Raw genomic sequence first — 21,273 nt, 5'->3', positions numbered from 1 at the left:
CAATCTTCTTTTGGATTCAAGAGTTGCCTCAGCCTTTTTGGCTGAGGCTTGAGGAGAGGGTTTCTCCAGCTTTTGTTAACAAGACTAGAATTATTTCTAGCTCCAGTCTTGAGATCTTTCTGCAGTTGTATTTGAAGGGGTGGACCACAGCATGTTACATGTGGGAAGAGACCATTACACACACTAACACATGAAGACCACCAGGTGACATGCTTATCACCTCTGACCCCCRAAGTTACCTCTTTCCCAATAGCACAGCTCACCCAGAGCTATGTTGACCTGGCTTCTGTTCCCTTATAAATGCCAAATAACCTCCAATGAATAAAAATGTGTCAGTCCCACTGGAGGTGCAGAAACGTGAATATACTCCAATACTTTGGAACAGCTGAAACTTCAAATCCAGCCTTAGGTCCCAGAGTGCTGCACCTACATGACATCACTTGCTCACCCAGCCATTCAAGAATGTCAAGAAYGGATTTAAATAATGGGAATCTTATTTTTTCTGATTACTCCTGCACAGAAAATATTTACTATGGGAATCCTTACGTATACAATAATTCAAATCTTACTATGATTTTTTGTTAGTGAAAGATTKCTTACTGAACTTTCTCATATTTTTGTAATACTCAACATTCATTTTGGCGGTTTGTATGTTCCTTCAGTTACAATTTCAGTGTGTCTTAAGTTGACTCTTCTACTATTTACTCAATTTTACACCCAACAAATAACTTACTTTCTTGAATTGCATTAAGAATTTCTGAAAAGTCCACATCTGTCTTCTGTGCRTCTGGTGTTATCCATATCTGCGTTTCCAATTGGTTACCCTGCAAATCCTTTCTTCCTTCTGAAGAAATTGAAGAGATTGATGGGTTTGTGACAGTGCAGGAGAAAATTCAGCCAACGGGCTTTTAGATTTGAGGGGACATACACCTTGGAAAATAATGCCTAAATTTTTTTCTTTCCCAACAGAATAATTTTTTCTTCAAAACAAGTAGATTTAGACRTAGTATAGACTCAAAAGATTTAAAACTAAATAGAACAAAATGACAACATTTTCTGCTGCTAGCAGATTGATAGTCACCACTGCTGAATTCCTCATTCAGACAAACACCTGCCAGCATGCCATGAGCACCCCCTCACCATATCACCTACAAAACTAACTCCAAAATGTGAAAACAGACAAGAGAGACTGTCACAAATGACACACGACTACAGCAACAGCTAGGTTAAAATAAAACACACTGAACAGACAGAAAACTATTAAGAAGAAAAGAGCATGGACAGCACTTTTCAGGCACAGGACACCATAAGGTCTCTTATGCCACAGTGATGGCATGTCATGGTCTAGGAAGAGTTCCAGTACTGCAGTATGTTTTGAAGGGGGTCACAAGGATATGTAATGGTTGCTGTGAGGTCAGTTCAAGAGCACTGCAGAATGCAGCACTTTATACATATAAAGAAAGGCTAGCAGGTCCTGGCTTCAAATGCATTTGCACATGTAAGCAGGCACAAGATTTGCCCATTTTTCAAGACGCAATGTTCTTTCACACGAGCAAAGAAAGCAGAAAGTTTTGAAAACACACCCTTTCCATGTAGACCCATAGCCAGAAAAYGTACTGGGAAAATGGGCTTAAACTGYTGGCTACGGGGTGCTCTGAGGCAGCCAAAGACGAAGAGGGAGCGCCTGGGCATATGGCAGGTTTCCGAAGAACGGCAGCAAAACCTGACCTTTCGCAAATGCATCTATTAGCAGTGATGCCCTTGAGTAAGTAGTACAGAGTGTTAGCAGAGAGTTGTAGTGATCAGGGAGATACCTAAGATGAGACTTCAGAACAAATAAGTCATGGTAGAAGAACAAGCCATTGGGTCATTTAGTCTATTACTGCACCTTCACTATTGGCCATCTTTCCTGCTTTTGATGGAAGCAATTCCCTTTCCTCTGTAGTCTATCCAGAACAAGCCAGTTTTCTTCTGAATTCCTTCCTAACCCATTCCCATTGTAGCTTTTTTAGCTTTTTTCTTCCCTTTGTCCACAAAGTGACTATCTCACCATTGCCTTAATGAAAGCAGTTACAAGTTATATTGGGCACAAAATTACTCAATGCTACTTTAAAGTCCATACTTCTTAAAAAAAAAAATACAAGTCTTAAAATGAGTATATACCAGCTTGGGTCTTTTCTATTTCCCAATGTTAAAATATTATAAATTCAATCTGTCTCATGTTTGCCTCAGTGTATTCTTTTGTTTCACAGAAAAGACTCACTGTTAMCATCAGATACAATCTCCCTTATAGATTCCTGTAAAATCATCTGTCATAGCAGCAGCAGGAGTCAGCATTTAATGATGTAGAACAAAGAGAATTCCTTAAGWGAGACAGCTGATTATTCATATAATAGCAGCCTAGGGAAATCTGCAGATGGCCTCAGAAGTGGGAGTCTCAGAATTGCCCCAAAAGAGACTTCTGGGAACTAAGGAAAAATATCACAGCTGCTGGAAAAGACTTATCAACAACAAGACAGAAGTAGAGAAGTGAGCAATTCAGTTAAACAGCTTTGTCAGTGATATCACTCAGTTTCTTGTTAAATACACAACTGTCGCTTTAACATATACATATTTGAGTCCTCAGATCGGCCAGCTTGTCTCCTCCACTCAAAACCTGGTTACAACCAAAATTACTGACAAATATAAATACCTTCTCCACTCTTGTCACACCCAAATCATTGCTCCTCAAAAGACATGAAGGCAGCAKATCCCTGCAGCATCTCCAACAGACCTGAACCATTGAGAAGGAGGCAGCGAGAGCCAAAGCAACTTTTGCAAACACCCTCCCAGCAGTAGATCATCCGATCAACCAAGGGGCTCTGGCCATAATTTCCTACTAATGCCAACATGGCAAATGCAGCRGGAGGGCAAAAGAGATTCTGCTCAGGGTGGTCTGGGAATGGCATCAGTTTGGGTGCCAAAGATTTTGAAGACCAGCCAGCAATGAAAGTCCTGAACTGCAGCTGTCAAACATGTAGCTAACAAACCAGCCTATTAATAAAATGAAGCTATCAAAGAATTTATATATTTCATTCCAAGATCACTTTTTTTTTGTTTAATTAATGAAAAATATTGGCCAGAGGGTGTCCATAAATTGTCCAATCTAAACCGGACTGTTGTCCGACCTAAAACAACTTATAAAGCCAAGAGGAGTTTTGCTACTTTCTTCAATGAGTTCAGAATTTTTGCTCCTGTATTTGGACCATTTCAGCACAGGCAGCTTCCAGTATTTCAGTATGGACACAAACAACAGTCTCCTACCCTCCTTAATACTTGTACTCACTACACAACTATCAGACCAACAATATCATCCAGTCTGATTTCACTCAAAATCAGAGACATAATCTTCTACCAGATATTTGTGACTTAATAAATGCTTAATCACAATCTAGTCCTCACCAAAACAAGGAGACYAAGAAACAAATCTGCCAGTAGCAAAAAGCTTCCAAATAAGTGGTTACAGGAAAGCTCCCATATTCTTCACAGTGTCAATAAACCAAGTTGAATCAAAGCAGGTTCCCTCTTACCGTCTTCTTTYTTGCTCAGCACCGACGTTGTAGGAGGGAATGCCACATTTCTTTTGTTGAGGGAGACGTCCCTTGTGTGATGGGGCTGCACTGGCCAAATGAATGATTTCTAATTTGTTGGAGGAATGCGGTTGTTAGCCCAGCAGCTTTCTGGAAAAGGTACAATGTTCTGCCTGCTGTCCATTTTTTTTCTGGATTTTACCATGGTTCTCCAATGTAACAAATCTGGATACTATCCAGTGCCACTGTCGTATAAGGGGATCAGTAGCCTCGCTTTAGCATCTCCTCGCTTCAGCAGCTGCGAGGTGTCTTTTGCTGATTCATGCCTTCTCGGTGCTAGATCCCACCGAATAAACTCTAAGCAATATTGCCTGGGAGGCTGGTAGGGAAAGACCTTTTCTCCACAGCAACATTAGAAATAAATACATGTAAAAGTGAATATTAGTGAATATTTTTACCTCTATTCACTGTGACATTTTAGTTTGTTTTAAATTAGCTCCTGGCATTTACTCTGATGCACTCTTTGATGTATAAAATAGTGCATAAAGTAGCATACTTCTTTCTTTATTTGTTTTGAAAAGACTGCTAATTAGGTTAGGAAAACAACTCAAATTTTTAAAAAGACATTTCAATTTTAGAGGCTGAATGAGATGGCTTGTTTTAAACAGGAATTTTAATTTATTCTAAATAATAAAATGATCATATGGACCAGATAAAGGAATTACGTAACAAGGTACTAATTATGGTGCTAATGTTAAGCCAGTTCCTTCCTACTGCAATGACAGAGATTTTCTCTCTGCTTAAAATTATACTCAAGTACTTTGCTGCATGAGGGCCTTGTTGCTTCTAACATCTATCCAAGCAACAATTCAGATGTAGACTTCACAAGCAAAAGGCTATTTTCTTGCACAGTATACATCTGAAGACAGATTTTCTAAGTCTGTGCATTTTTACACATGCACCGGGTGCAAATCCTGTTTGTAGATGGTTACATGCACACTATGGTCTAAAATTGAGCATGAGCACTTGGGTACAGAAAGAAAAAAAACACATTATTTTCAGTATCTGGCACTAARCAGAGACAGCATATAAATAGGTTGCATAGAGCAAGCACTACTATTGCTTAATACATAATAAAGGGTTCACATTTACTTAATAAATCTCAATAATTTTGAATGGATGTGTGAGAACAGAGCTGATCTTTGTAATTCACTGTGGCAGTCAGGGTTTCTTGAAGAATTTTGCCACTTATCTTCCATAGTAGAAATATGTGGCTCGCTTTCTGTAATCACAGTACTTCTTCTTTGTCCCCTCCTCAATTCTAATTAACTAGGCAAGTGAAAACATTTTTTTTTTCTCTACAGCTGTAGAAGCTTCTGCAGAGAGAGAAAAAAAATACAGCTTCAAAGAATTTCTCTGGAAAGGCATCTCGCCAGTGAATTCTTTCTGTTCAGTGAGCTGAGAGGTTTTTATCATTTTGGCAGCAACAACATGCACCTTCACCAAGGCTGTGCTTCAGCCTGGAAATGGAAATATRAGCAGCAAATAACTAGGAAGCCATGTGGGGAGATGTTCTTGTCACAGGGCCACCTACCACCAACCGGACACTATTTAGCAAGAGCAGAGATAATTCCAACATTGSTAATTTTGTTCTGCTTCATTAAGGACCGCCTGTAGCTTCTACGGAGAAGTTGCTCCTTCTTGCCAGAGGATCTTCTGTAAAGCAGGCAGGAAGCTGTGTGCGTGGGGCCCTTTTTCCCTCTAGGCATCCCCAGGTCAGCATGAGGCAAAGCATCAGCYGGCATCTGTACGTCTTCTACTGGCATCTCGCTGTGAGAGCCAGGCAGCTGGAAATGAAACTGCTCACACTGTTATCTAGACATTTCAGCCAGAGCCCTGCACACCTGAAATCAATAGCGTTACTGATCTCGATTCTGGCATTATGTTTTCTGCAATAGGAATTAAAATGTTCTCCACAGTGGGTCTTCCCAGCATCCATGCCTGTAATGGAAAACACACCTCAGGTACCTGAATGATGAAAATATTGGTTCAATCATTACCTCAGAAAAAAAAAAGCTGCTCTCTGAGTCACAGACTATATATATATATGTGGATATACACACACACACATACATACCTGTGTCTTGCTAGCAACACAAGACTGGCACTGTGCTAGGCTAAGGGGAGTGGCTCAGGGGGAGCTAACGGTGTATCGCTGGGCAAAAGGCTAGCTACTATTTCACAGAAAGTCTTTTAAAAGGGAGCTGCTTTGGCTATATTGCTCAAAGAGAATTTCAGAGTGCTTTCCATACCAAACATTCATATACTGGGTGGTGAGGAAGGAAACAGAAAAAAGATTGCAAGGTTCCACGAGATTAAAAAAAAAAAAAAAGCTTAAAATTGTCACTAGTCTTTTGGGCAGTAAGGTTAGCAGTGGTGCGCTGCAAGCTGACACGCTGCAGGGTGGTGATGCTGGCGAGCTGTGCTGCCATCCCCTCCTGCAGACCTTGCTCCTCACACAAGCCTCCCTCGCTCCTGAGGCCTCGCTTCCAGCTGAGCCATCGCACGTCAGCAAGGCGGGGGCAAATATACCCACCCAAGAGGRCAGCTCCCTTCCACCTGCAGGGCTTCCCAACCAAAAGCCAGTGAGGCTTCCCACCTCACTGAAGTCAGAGCAACAGGCTGTGTGTTTTCTCTTGTAGGTATCTTCTTGGTGCATGGGGCAGAGACKGTTACACATCCTCTGCCCTGCCACAAGCCACCTCTTCCTTGCACAGAAGAAAAAGGCTCTGTTTTCTCTCCACAGGTCTTTGGCCCCTCAACCAAGTACTTGGGCTTCTTTCTAGAACAAAAAATTCAAATTTCTACAAGGAGGGTTAAGTTTCCCTTATCTTTCATTTTGATGCTTGTTTCCAATCTTGAGTTCCTTTTGCAGGTGGCAGTCGGGAGAAGGACAAAAAACAAACAAACAAATGTGTTTAATTCCCTCTTTCTGGTGGAAGCAGACTCATTGACCTATCAACATATTTAAGACAGTGCAACATGTTGAGATGAGACCAGTTGTCTGCCACATCTGCAGTGGTTTCTGTGCAGCAATGCAGCACACATGCAACTGCAGTGACAAACTGGGAGCATCTTAAAGGGCTATTAAGCTGTTTGTGCAGTTTTCCCTAATTTGAGGTATTTATTTTTACCCATGTAGGTCACAAGATCTGCTCTCCATCTATCTACAAAGCACATCTACAGTTCTGCAATAATTATAACTAACAGGTAATGATACACATTGAAAGAGAAGTCTCTGGAGTCTTTTTTGAGTCCTGATTTAAGCGAAAGTACTTTATCACAACAACATTAATACACAATATGTTTCCATGATAAACAAATTTGAGTACCCTACAGAAATATTTGCAGACCTTTGAAAAACCTCTGACCTGGTAGATTGCTGTATWTGCATAAATACATAGCCACTTGGCTATTAAGACTTTTGAAGTCTTAACTGATTCACCAATTACCTTACAAACATAGTATATTCTGTCACTGTTCAGCAGAGATAAAATCTTCTATTATGCAGAAAAATCATTTCTCTTAAAGTTTTTCTCCCTGATTTTGGATTAAATAACATGTCTGCTGCAAAAGTGAGAGAGCATTCTGTGAAAAAAGACAAAAATGTATTGTTAATTTCAATGATGCTTTAAAAGCAATTGAAATAAATACATAGAGCTACTTCACTTTCTATCGGGAAGTCCAATGGACATCAGGAAAAAAAAAAAAGGGAAATTCCAAATGCAGATCATTTGGTTTAGCATGAAGAACCTGTGTTACAGCTGGTTTTCTGGGCATGGCCRTATCAAGAGTATTGTAATAACAATATTGGAATTATTTTTGAAAGGCCACTTTAAAATAGCTTCCCTTTGCTTCCAAATATACTGTAAGGTATGACATATGTTTAGGTATGTTAATACAAATTGTCKTCTTATCTTCCAGAAGCAGCACCAGAGGAGAAGATTTGTAAGCACATAACACTATTAAATTAYCACAGTCTAAGGTATTCTTAAGATTTATGGGTCCGTTCTCCCCTCCATTTACATCCTGGCTGRCATAAGATGCACAGAAGTCCACACAGCCAAATAACTACAGGGAAGTGGAAACAGGGAGTCCTAAATTTTCACCTCTCTCACTCTCTGGAGTACTGTATATGCCTTTTCCATGGATAGCCATAGATAAAAAGGATGAATACTCCTTTCCTAAGACTCTCTCCTACTGACGAAGTAACCTGAGCACCAGCTAYAGAGACAAGGTCCTACTGGCCCTCTGTTCTTGCATTTCTAAWTCTATTACTGCCCAGAATGAGCTGTGGGCATGGGAACGGTCAAACCCAACTGTTGCCTCTCTTCTGGCGATAAGAGCAATCTCCTACAGCCAAGGAGACCAAGGCTCACTGAGGCTCCAGGCCTCCTGTGTGGACAAGCACCCAAACTGCTGTGCAGAAGGACACAACCCTTCTTCCTTCTTCATTTCCCTCAAAGTCTCAATGTTTGAAAGTTAAAAAGACCCAAATATCTGCACAGAACCCCCAAGAACAGTGTGTCACATTAGTTCTATGGCCAATATTTCCAAGTTTCTAGATCTTTAGATCCAGGTCCTGTGTACAGATCAGTGGAGGGACAGTGTCTCACATAAGCCCCTTGAATTACCCCCTAGAAGCACTTCTCTTCACTGATGATTTGAAGAGACAAGGCACCTAAGGATGTGCTCACCTACTGAGACCAAAGGTCTTTTTAGGTGCCACAATGCCTGACGTAGGAATCCACAGGASACAATCTGCAAATGGCATAAAGTCACAGTGTATAGCTCAGCAGAGACACTTCTGCACATGGACTGAACAATTCAGCTCATTTCCTGTTACTCTTATTTATATAAAAATGACAGTAGGATTGATTGTGTTTTATTTTTGCCTCTTTATTCCTACACTGTGAGTGCACATATAAAAGCATAATTACCAAAGATCGCCATCACATATGTTCAAATATTTGTTTATATTTGAAAAATCTAACTACTTATGAATGATAAATCTCCTCAGTTACCATTTACCTTTAATAATATTACGAGTCACCAGCAGATGATCTGGAAAGAGGAGGGGGAGAGAACATTTGCTGAACAAACTATTTATTGCAAAAAGCTTGCCCAGGTTTAAAGTCAGCAGTTTACTGATGAGACAAGCAAAAAAATCTGGCTGCATGGAGATAAGAAGCATGACCTAATAGATAACTTCAGGGCACCAAAGAATTACTTTRTTATAACATGGAATGTCACGATAGCTTTTGCAAAATAGCAGACTGCTCTTCCACGTGGATTTTAATGTAACGACCGATTATACAGACTAACTTTATATCACAACCTATTACTGCCTTCAAAGTCTGAGCACATCCTGCAGAAAACACCAACAGCCAGCTTATTCCAGGAACTTCAGCTATCCTATGAGGACTGAGGAATGAATATAGCATAGAAATGGGAAGATGCTTATCCTAGATGCAGGATCTCAGGACAGAGGTCCATCTAGCCCAGGATCCTGTTTCTGACAGCAGGTGCCCAGGCAAAAGAAATAAGAAGAGGGTAAGCACAACCAGCCCATCCCAATTGGCCCCTTTTTAGAGACTTCTGGAGTGGAAAGTTGCATCTAGAAAAGTCTGTTGGTGAGTTCGCACCATTTTCAGGTATTCTGGCAGCACAAGGGGACTTTGAAGTAGGTGCAAGTTTGATGACCCTTAAAAACTTTCCAGTTTCATCCAAACTCAGGTTACTCCTTTGTATCCCCCATCTAACAGGTGCTGGAGTCCTTTCCTCTGCTAGATACTTTCCTAAAGTAGGGTCTAAATAAAGCATTAAAGTGCAGTGCTTTCTCCTCATCTTTTCTATTGTAAGTACCCTGAATGCTATCAATAAGAAAGACTTCAAAAAAATGCAAATTTTTGTGGTCCATGTGGTCCATGGAGCCTCTAAAACATAGGATGGTACAGAACTGTGTACCCCAAGGACATAACCACCAAACGCTGTGCTTCTATGGAGTTACCCAAAATGCAAAGAGAAAACATCCGCTTTCCTGAGACACAGCACAGCTCCATGCTGAAAGCTGCTACTAGGAGATGAGCAGTGGTGAGACCAAGTCCAGGCACTGATGGCACAGCAAAGGGCAGCAGTCTGCAGGTCCAAAGGGGGCTTCTCTTTTGGAACAGGGAACCAAAAATGATGATGCTTTTGCTTCACTGCTACCTTTACTTTTGCTGTAAGCTAAGATGCTGATTTTCATACAATTCTTTTGGGCTTGCTGACTGAGTACATTGCACTGTTAGGAATTTTTGGTGGGTTCTGATATGTATGTGCACTTATTTATATAATATCTATTACCCCAAGCAGAAAYGTCTTTTTCTGAGTTGTAAAGAAAGGTCATGCCTTAATTTAGAGATTTCATGATGAATCACTGGGCTAGGGGTTAGGAAGGAGTGCTTGCTGTCTTTCGGACTGGAACAAATCTGACATGGAAATGAATAATATAGTACAGCCCTGCTGCAGTGAAAGCTCTTTTCTGATCGTAGAAAAATATCTCTGCCAAAGCACAAGCTAGTTAGTCCATCTTTGAACAGTCTACCTGCAAGAAGATTTCTGAAAAATATAAAAAACATACTTTATATTAGAAACAGAGGCTTACATAACACTGAGCTTCCCTTAAGTAAGAACCATACAGCTAAGAAAAAAACACATTTTTCAGTCAAGCATTACAAGAACATAATGACCGATTATTCAAGTTCTGCCTGATTGCTTCCTGAATGATAAAGCTATTTCTTTTTAAATGAAGCAGGTCATTACTTTCYCAGAAACATTGCAGAATTTTATATCTATTCCCTATTTTTTTCAGAAAAAGCTAAAGCAAAAATATTTTCTGTTCTTTTATGACAATTATGATACACTGGTCTTACAACACCTTGACCTTGCTTTGGGATCAGCAGTGTTCCCTGTGTCTGCTGCTAAGACACATCTGGCTGCCTGTTCCTATTTTACACGTTTCCTTACGAAAAGAAACTCTCTGCAGGTGAAATGATCCAGAACAAGCAGAGAGATCGGGGCTGGACAGCCTCCTCCAGCTGAGGACATGCTGTAACTAACAACAGCTACAAAGCTGAAATCTGAGGGTGAGCTGTACTGATTTTAACATAACCATACATAATTGATTGCAAGAGCGAACGAAAGATCATTTTACAACAGCAAATAAGAGACTGATCAAAGCAGGAAGGGAAATAAAATAGTCTTTGAAAAGAGATGAGTTTAAAAATACATACTCCCCAAAGAAGTAGAATACCCTCAAAGACACCACTTAAAATTATTATTTTTGAAAGCTCTTACTGAAGGCATGCACAGGTCCCAGGTAGGATCAGTATTTCTGTGTCAGAGGCAGCACAAATCCATACAGATAGAGGCAATTTCTGCCTAGATCAGATCAGTTTAAGCTACACAAGAAAGTCAGCACTTAAAACCAGGTTTTATTGTCTTTCTGGGTTGAAAGACTAAGCAAAGTGAGAGATTTCAGGTGCTGCATCATCCAGTGATGAGCTCAACTCTTAAGTTCAAAGCACCACCCAATCGCCACACGAGGACCTGTCAGCTCAGTGACAGAAGCTCCTCACCATAAACTGACCCAAGCTGTTCTCACCATTAGGAGCTTCAGCAGAGGCTCCTGAGCACGAATATTCAAGGCAAGAAACTATCACTGTGTTCAGCAGGGAGGCACTTCCAGCTCGGGCTTSAGGTACAGCCGAGGGAGTTTGTTCGGTGCATTAACCTTGCAGTGTAGCGGACACAGGCTGCAGATAAAGAGAAAAGCTAAGTATCCAGGGTGTTTTCTTTGCCATTGGTCAAGATAGTTCACAAGGATGTTTCTAGTAAACTCATATTTTATGTAACGTTCAAATCAGTTTAATAAAGGGAAAGTTAGACTTTTTGAGACTCCCTTGCTTTTTCCATGCTTCATTCCAGATCACAGGAATTTCTATATATGCCTGGCAGAGGGCATGTTGAAAAAAGATCTCTAACAATGTTAGACAAGTAAGATAATAACACTTCTGTCAGCATGAGTTCAAATTTTCAGGTGATTTGACATCAGCTGTTTGCACATCCTGCTTGCATTTGCTGTCAAGGATATTTGCACGGTGGAGTTTGCTGGCAGAATTTAYAGGAATTTATTCTTTTAATCTATGGGGGATATATGCCAAAATTCCTGCCAGGCAACAAAGAAAAGAGAATGTGATTTAACCAACAAATCACACCAAACGAATACAGATCTTCTGGAGAACATTCACTACCAAATGTGAACGATCAGGAATGCTGACAAATACGTGCACAGACGTTCTGTGAAGAGAAAAGGATCTCTTTTGCACAGTAAATTATCAGTTGTAAAGAACTCGCTCAGTTCTAGCTTCCTTGATGATTCAAAGTTCATTAAGTTGTGACTAAGCCCATTAAACATATATTTCCTTTTTTACTTTAACTTTGATTGCCACAGTTGCAAGGACTGTGGTTTTTTTTCCCAGCTTCCTAAATCAGTTGTTCTGCCATCCTACATCACTGCCTTCTTCTTTCTTAATTCATGCCCCAAAACTGCATGCATCAAGAATATGACACAGTTTGATATACAATAAAAAGAGGATCCCTGAAATCAAAAAAAGCATGCCTAAGGCAACACACATCCGCTTTTAACTTTGAAAACTTCTCCATCAGATTCTACTTGCAGGAAAAGGCAAGAGTCTGACAGGAAAGATTCTCACTGAATTCCAATGATGGCACTAGACTTCCATCCGAATGCCAGAAACCAGTAATTTCAGCAGGTGCTTCCTTGTCATTGAACAAAAAAGCTCTTTCAAACATCATGGATCTGCCTACGTTATTTCAGATAGCAAGAAATCTCCATTCCAAAATACACTTTGGCTTTGGAGGAGACCGTTTTTGAACAGTAAACTACTTRGCAGAAATCTCTAAAAYATTTTTATGATTTTTTTAACAGAAGTCTCTTTACATATTTACTAAATTCTTGAATAAACTGATTTCAGAGAGAGCCYTTCCTTACAGAAGTGTACATTGCAKACATATCTCCATTTAYATATTTGATATAAAGGCATATCTACATTACTGTATATGTGTTTCTATAYACACCTCAGAATGTATTGATGCATATGCACTGACTTAGGGGGCTTTCAGTTTGAAGCAGGTAATAGAAGGTACACGGGATATGTTGAGAGAAGTTCTGAACACACCGAATCTGTAATTCACACAGCGTGTTCGGACACTAAGGAATTGCRCCTAGGTACATGCTGTAATTTGAACTTAATTTCAGTAACACCATGTATTATGTAATCTTAYGTGGTTACTTTCGTTTCCTGGTTACAATTACGTAGTTATATATCTGTATTAAGGTTTACTCAGAGACCTTTGTTGGAAGCAAAGAGAAAGAAAATGTTCCTGGGCACCTTCTGAATCTCTGCTGGTACTAAATGGGTCTCAATTGCGAGCAAGCCCTGCAACTAGCAAAGATCTAGCAAGCTTCCAGAGGACAGAAAGGCAATTAAGCAATTCACTTCACTGCTGCTTAGATGTACTCAGCAAGATAATTCCTCAACAGCTAGCAATTTGAGAACTGCTAGAGAAATCRGATTTGACTAGTTTTTCAGTGATGAAGAATAAAGGAATTCATCACAAATGGGAAAAAAGTAAGGTAACATTGCCCTGATTCAGAATATATAATACCAATAGAGAAAGTAGGGAGAAAACCAGAAAGCAAAGTCCTGCTTATTCCTCAATAAAGCTGCAATGCAGTCAGAAGTGAGGTAAGCTTTTTTTTTTTTTTTTTTTTTTTTTTTTGTCCTCAGATATGCCTAATCCTGACATTGAGGGAATCGAGTGAGGAAAGAGGATTTAACCTCTAGGCTTGCTCAGTACTTGGTCCCCCTGCTCTGACAGACAACCTAAATGCTGATTACCATCACATTCAAAATAAGCCTCCTTGCATGCAATGCAGACAGATCAATCCCAACCTATCTTCAGGCGGAGTTTTAACAATTTACATCAGCCCAAGGTCCACCTCACGTGCTTTGAACCTTGTACTTCAGTCATTCAATACTCCAGTAGCCACATTATACCACAACAGCTCCCAGAATTAGATGATAATTGGAGCTTATCCCCAAAATTAAAATACCGTCCTTCCATGACTCTGGAAGGAATGCATATTTCCATTATTAACTCAATGTTCAAATCATTGCATCTAGATTTATCATCTGAGAGATCTGTCCCCGCTTTTCTCCTTTCTCAAAGGAACTTTCCTTAGACAGAGGGGCAAGCAGAGGCATCAGGAGTCTTCRTCAACATTGCTGTATTAATGGTTTTCTTCCACTCTTCTTTCCATTTCCCCCTGATTTTGCTTGTTTTTTAGTTATGTGATACCTTGTGATCTGTTTAAAATCAGAGCTCGGTAGCTGCTGTTCTGCTCGGGGCTGAACAGTACCTCTTTGCAAGCTTGCACAGGACAAATGTCTTTTTTTACAAAAGAAAGGCGCACTACTGGCAGCTAACTGCGCACTGGCCACTTTCCCTGTTTGCAACACCCAGAATGACAGCAGAAGGCTTTGGCCTCCGGCACCTTACCAACAGCAAATAAAACCGACAGGGAAGCAAGCTATAAAGCAGYGCAGTAACACTGAACAATACCTATACTTCTTCCACATTAGAGTGTAGCATGTCTGTGAACTTCAGTTAAAGAAAGTAGTTGTCAATCAAACAGAATTAGTGATAAACAACAAAAAGAGGTGTCATTCTGAAAAAAAAAAAAAGAAAAGAAAACTGGCAATGGGAAACAAAGTGGTATGGAGAAAGAGCAGTGGTATGCTGTCAAAGGGAAAAATACTCACTCATTACTCTGTCATTTTATCAAGGTAATTTTCTTTCCATGGTTTGAATTTGATTGATAAGAATTAGAAATGCCATTTCAAGTCCTCAAAATACTTTTCTGTACAATCCATTATGCTGGAATGTCTTTGTTTTCTGACTATTATTAACTGGACAAAGGAAATTTCAGACTGAATGTAATGTAAACTTCTTCAATCATGAGACCTACTTGAACTTTGTAACAGCACTCAAGGAAAGCAAGAACCCACRTTGTATGAGATACTTAGAAACAGGCTGAACAAAATCCCTGGGAATTTACTGTATACCATAGCAGGAAGATAGCTGGGGAAATATCAGTGTAAGATCTTTTCTATAGGTAACTAATAGTCCAGAATATCTTCATTCTTAAATACCRAACTATTTATAATGTACAGCTTTATCATCATTGGTCAGTAAGYGCATTTGGATTGTTATTTATGAAGTTAGAACAAACAGCTGAATAACAGGATGAATAACACAGGATTTCAGTTTTAAAGTGAAAGTGTTACCTGAGGATAATCTTTCTTTAGACTTTACTTGCATACATCCCTAATAGTTGCAACTTAATCCAGACTGAGAGACAAATTTAGTGCTCTATATAGAATAAAAAATCAGGCTCGAATCATAAAAACATTATTGAATACCAATAGCACATGAAACAATGATGCTATAAGACAASTAAGATAAAAGGCATATCATACAACGTATAAAAGTCTGCAGACTTAAGGCTCTGGATACCATACACACCTAATAACTTTAGTGAAGYTGGAGATACAAAACGTCTCCCTAAACCAGGCCAGCGAGCATGCTCTCTGTATGTTATAGATGCTGTTATTATCTAAAGAGCAGAATGTTACAAAAAAAAAACTAATCTCAGACAACTTTGCTGAAACTTAAGTTCCTCAGAGAACTGTGATCCAAAGTCACTCGCACTTCTACTAATGAGCTCCATTTTAGGAAACTTCTATGGTACRTCTGAACAGGGGTCCTTTTCTCAATCCAGAGCCAAYGTATGTTGTTTATACCATTCAGTATTAAAACATAAACCAAGTCCACCAGCAAACAGAAGTAGAACGTAGATCAGCTCACAATGAACATCGCTGGTACAACCTGTTGTACATGTTCAAGGTATTTGTTTCACAAACTGTGGTGCAGCTATTTTTGTGAGTTTGTTAACATGCCGGAGTCATGATTATGCATCTTTAGCAACAACAACAACATTGCAGTAGTAGTAATTTCTGCACTTCAGAGGAAAAACACAGAAGCTGAAGAAATAGAAGGCCAAGAAGTGAACAGAGGAACTGATACAAGCAAAATCATATGGCTGTGAGTCACTGAAAATTCTTCATTAATCCATGTTGACAAAGATTATGGTGACCGAATAGTATAGGTGTGTGAAACTCATGGCAATACCTGCATACCACAATACCACAATATATAACCTGCATTTTCAGCTTTCACAAAAATCAATGAACTTCCAGATCCGCAAGGTGATGAAAACATGATAAAGGTTTGCAGGCAAAGCTGTTTATCTCACGCAAGYGGGCTCTGCCTCCGCAGTGCCCCCGCAGCTGCGTACAGGGTGCATCATGGCCTTCCCAGGGCAGCACACATGGAAGATCCAGAGCCCCTTCATTGTAGGAGCCACAAAACCAGCCTCATGGGCAGCCTTAATGTGCTCCACTCCAGCAAGAAGTCTGGAGTTTAATTTTCACGGTGAAGAAAGCCTGAATATGGCCAGCACAAATGTTCTCCTCTGTTATAAGAAAAGATGCTTCTAAAATAGCTCTGGCAATTAACATAACAAGGAATGAATTCATGATGTCAATTAGAATTTGATGGTTCCCAGGAGATTCTGGCTTTCTTTTAAAAAGTTTCRTTGTGTTATCCAATCAACATATATTGTAAAATTGCCTTCAGATCTAGAGTTTTTGTTTTCATTCTAGGAATAAGACTTTGATCTACATCCTGAATTGTCCCAAATTTATAGTTCAAAACAAAAGTTAGTGTCATTTCTTGAGATTCATAGTGATGCTTGTAGCCTTCAGAGTATTACCATTAGCTCAAGGTTTATCAAAATTGAATGTATATAAAGGGAGCAGTTTTCAAAGCCAATGGCCCAAAGCACTCTCTGTATTAGCATTTTGAACACCACTACAGATGGTTTATATTTTTAATGATTAAGCTTACGTTTTTATTCCCCAGCCCCAGCTGTCCCAACTCTTGCTTCTCCCAATGAGATCTACAGCTGTCCAAAACATATCGAACACAGGCAGAACAAACATCAATCTATAGCTCTGTCGACCAGTAGATTGATCTCCATGGTAGCATGAGCTGATGCTTTCAATACCAGCTTCATAACACTACGGCACACCACACAAGAAACACAACTGAAAAAGGTGTCAAGCCAAATCTGTTACCTGGCTGATGAGTTTTTCCTTTTCCACCAACGACTGCCGAAATACTAGATCCAGAAGATGACGCTTCCATTTTTATTGACCTTCTGACTCGTGGGAGTGAAAGACGCCCAACCACAGGCGGACGCTGTGACMCTGGGTAGCTTGCTGCAGTTCTCCTCTGACAGATTTGCACACGCTTTTCAGCCCCATGAATAGATAAACTTATACCTGACAGGAATAAAAATTAGCACTGTTAGATACAGGAGACCAGCACAGAATAACTAAAATATAAAAATTGCCATAGTTTAAAATGGAGCCATAACAACCTTCTTGGGAAGAAAAAAGCTATAAAAGTATGAACTGTATATGAAAATGAAAATCATGAGCATCTTTATTGCTGCTGTGCTGCAGCCATCAGAGGCAGCCACACTAATAGATATTTAAATTAATATACAGTCATGGTTTAGTGCCTTACCGGCCTCCAGGAAGAATTATCTTCCACTCCTACAAAAAATATACATAGAGCTCACACAGAATGATATTAATGAGGTAACTACCACAGAGTGTATTAAACGACAGTTTTCTGATTGATGGACTAAAACTTGGCAATAATGAATGCTTTTCTTCTGAACATTCACAAGTACCATCAGATCTCATCATATAAAAAGATGTTACACTTCAGGGAGACTCACTTTTAAGGCAAAAAAAATGTCTGCTTTTAGGAAAACAGTATGCTCTTAAGCTTAAAAAACAATTCCACTTTGACCAGTCCTGTGAAACTTTGGCTTTCCTTTTCTCTCTCAGATCAACACTAGAAATTGTCTTTCACATCAAAATAATTCTCAGATTTATATCTTATAATTAGAAAATAATAATTTAACTAAAAATTGTTGTCTGTTATGGAAACAGTCCTTACTTTTCCACAGGAAAAAAAAGCAAAGTTGATATTTCCTGTATGTCTATGGTACATTCATAGAGAAAAATGCTAACTTACAGTACAAAACACTGATTCTGATTTCTTTATGTTAATATTGACACAACTGCTCCAACTTTATCAGTATACTCTGATGAAAACCATTAGATCATCTTTTTTTGGGCAACAAAGAGCTGAATGATAATTCTGTGATACCATTTTATGCTTAATTTAATTTCACTCCTTTCATCAGCAGCTACCCTTTGTTTTAAAAACAAATTTAAAAATATAAACAGATATTAACAGGCAAACTGAGAAGCAGATGGGAATAGCTGACCCCCRAAATTAGGAACACCTGTACTGCAAGCCCACAAACTGTAAAGAGCAGTTAGTCACAGTCATTATTCATCATAGATTAGACTGCACATTTTTGTGAAAGGAGTCCCCTACTGAAACGTTCAAGAATGCTTTAATGACTGCAGTCTTCCAGTCCCACTGACAATCAACGCAACGTGAGCCTCCAAGCCATGGAAGAGGTTTTGAACGTTTCGCATCTTGGTACACTTTGGTAGCTTACATATCACTGTGGGGAAGAGAGCCACCACTTCTGTAGGCAAATGGTGAAAACACTGGGGGTGCACATGTGAAAAAAGAAATGCCGTGCAGAATTGTTCTCCTTTGAGATGGTTTTGTGCATTCGGGATCGGAGCTGCGCTCTCTCTGCCTGACTTTGCAGCACTTCATCAGAGTCGGTCTGCAGSAAGCATAACCTGCAGAAGAAGCAGGGAAGAGCGTTCTCCCAGTTACAGGGCTAACAAAACTGCTGGTTGCTTCTAGGGACTGTTGAAATCACATTGCTGTTAATACAGAAGCCAAGTCCCAGTCACCTTATTCAGTTGATTCACTTTGTGGAAGGCAGCACACCAATCTGCGTGAGCAGAATAATAGCGAGTATGCCTGGACAGGACATTGCTTTGAAGAAAGTGCTCAGCCCTAAAGGGCTTCAACACTTGAGGAGCTGAGCTCCACCTGCGTAAGGACTTCTTTATTTCTTGTGCAGTCACTGGAAGTTTATGGTGCACCCAAGCCTGTGCAGCTATCCCTAAGTTAYTACAAAATTAATCACAGCTGTTTTCTTTCAGCATCACTATTGGGTGTTGTAWGATTTAAAACAAGCATCTCTCTGAAGCTTACAATAGAGTCAGAATATATATTCTACCAACACCAAATGTAAAATAAAACCCAGCACTGGCACATAGTGATTGACTGGATCTCAATAAGGCTGCACTTTCATTTGATCATGAAATGATCTATTTTAGGAGCCATTTCCAAATGTAAACTGACTGCTACATTTCTCTGAGGTTCAAGTAAATTGCTTCTTCATTTTCCCAAAGCATGGCCTATAAACTGTTGTGCAGCTGTGACTCAGCTTCCTAAACTATTTGTGCAGCACTTTTCTTCAGCCATCAAAATAAAGGATACTGCAGTCAGATCATTTTTGCTAAGGACTGCAAAATTTGCAGATTAACTGCATCCAACATGATGTTCAATCTACAATTTGACTCTAATTATATGCAACATTTTATTTCTTCCACTGAGTACATTATAAAATGATAACASTGAATTATGTGAGGAAGGAATGTGCCAGCCTTATTGGAAATTTTATAGATTATTCCTTGGACATATTTAAGACTTAAAAGTGTACAAAAATTATCACAGTTTACACCAAACATATGACACCAATATATTTCATACAATCTAGAGTTCACCACACACTCCTGATTTCCCACTGCAGTTAATCTGTCCGCATAAGACATTCTCTTGTATAGAATAGGTAAATTTGTATTTACACGAGAACCAGGCTTCGAACAAAGTTGGAAGTGTCCTTGTTTAATTAACATTTCAACCTTTTCTAGACAGAGCCTAAATAGTGCTCTTCTATATAATTTTCTTTTGTTAAACTGGAAGTAAGTATCTGTAAAAATTAAAGATGCTAATGTTGCAGTAAGCGGAGATATTACCTTGTTTTCATGTGGGTGAAAGTCCTTTGAAAAGAAGCATTGGCTCCTGAAAACGTATCCTTAGATAACATGCACAAAAGCAGAGACAAAGRTAGGAGGAATGGGAGGAAGGGAGGCAGAGATGTTAAAATAGTGCACACGGGTTATAGGAGATGAAAACTTGGTAAATTACTGGTGCTAAGCAGACTCTAAACTCCCCTGATTATTACTGCAAATAACCCACGTTCATGCTGAATCATGGGGTTTGTGGGTCAGAAACAGGAAAAAAATGGTGCAAAGAACTTTGAAGAGTAGGTGTTAAAGTCGACATCTCATTTTTGCAGTGTCACAGTACCCACATAAGATTTCCAGAAAGACATGTGGTCTAACTGGGCACTGCGGACTAGTTCCTCAGTTAGCTCTGTCTGGTGGAGTTTTTGCCGTCTCTTCAGCCGTGGTACCAGGCAGATGCTGATCACCAAAGTCCTGGTGTTGTTGCACACCTGGTGATGCGGCTCCCACTGCACCCATCCCTGCAGCAGCGGCATTTGCTTGGCAGGTTGGGCTGCTGGGCCACCAGTGCCCTGGCCTCTCTGGCAGACATAGCTGATATGTAAACCAGGAGGCTCTCCTGCCTCTCCCCATGGCTTAACAGCCCAGGACATGGACCATTAGCAGCATTTAAACCTGGGGCTGTAGCGCAGAGATGGATGAAAAGCTTTTGTGTGGCCAGTAGCAACGGCTGACTGCTCATTTAGGAGGAACAGCTTCTGGATGGGGCTCTGAAATGCACTGGCGTGCAGCCAGATAGCTGTAAGCAGTTAGCTGCATCTGGCCGGCTGCAAACAAAGTATATAAGAATGGGAAGTAGAAGTTTAGTGCTTTGAAGCTGGACAAGATCTGAGCCTTCAGGAATTGTATGTGTCACTTTGCTTTTCCTTCACACAGAAAAATTCCTTCTCTGTATTCGCAATTTTTCACATGCCTTTCCCCTCCTAAACTACATTTCTGTCATCTTCCTCATACAAGCTTCTTGCCTCTCTGAGGAGCAGCTCTTCTCATGCCCTTTTCTCTGATGCCTCTGTTTGAGTTTGCAGGTTCATGTAAGAGAAGCACCTTCACCCCCTTCCTACAAACCGCTCTCAACTGTGCAATTTCCCAGCAGGGATGTTCAGCCTCCATCCWGCTTCTGGCTAATTCTCATTGCTCCCAGCTATGTTTTTATACTGGAATTCTTTTCATAGTAGCATTTCTTTTATGTTAAGTATATTTTGCCTCTTACGAAGTGATAGTATGCTTATGATACTACAGATGCTCCAAAATAAAGTCTGCCTATGAAAACTTTAAAAGTGGAGTGCTAAAGTACTTTAAAGTCAGAAAGAAATAAAGATCAAACATAAAGAAGAAAAAGGAGGGAGAAATTAATA

The 21,273-nt window shown here is 39.9% G+C and overlaps 1 protein-coding gene across 1 annotated transcript in view; it reads right to left on the bottom strand.

Annotated features, from left to right (window-relative positions):
• ANO4 (anoctamin 4) overlaps positions 1 to 21,273 on the bottom strand; it is a 214,499-nt gene that overhangs the window by 108,844 nt on the left and 84,382 nt on the right. The window contains exon 3 of the mRNA XM_085321380.1: positions 16,955 to 17,161. Coding sequence (XP_085177506.1) covers positions 16,955 to 17,161 — 207 coding nt within the window. The remainder of the gene's footprint in view (positions 1 to 16,954; positions 17,162 to 21,273) is intronic.

This window comes from Rhea americana, unplaced genomic scaffold (genome assembly GCF_003343005.1).
Source record: "Rhea americana isolate MKP2758 unplaced genomic scaffold, rheAme1 scaffold_69, whole genome shotgun sequence".
NCBI lineage: Eukaryota > Metazoa > Chordata > Aves > Rheiformes > Rheidae > Rhea > Rhea americana.
Note: the sequence above shows the minus strand (reverse complement) of the source record. Positions and strands in the feature narration are given on the sequence as shown.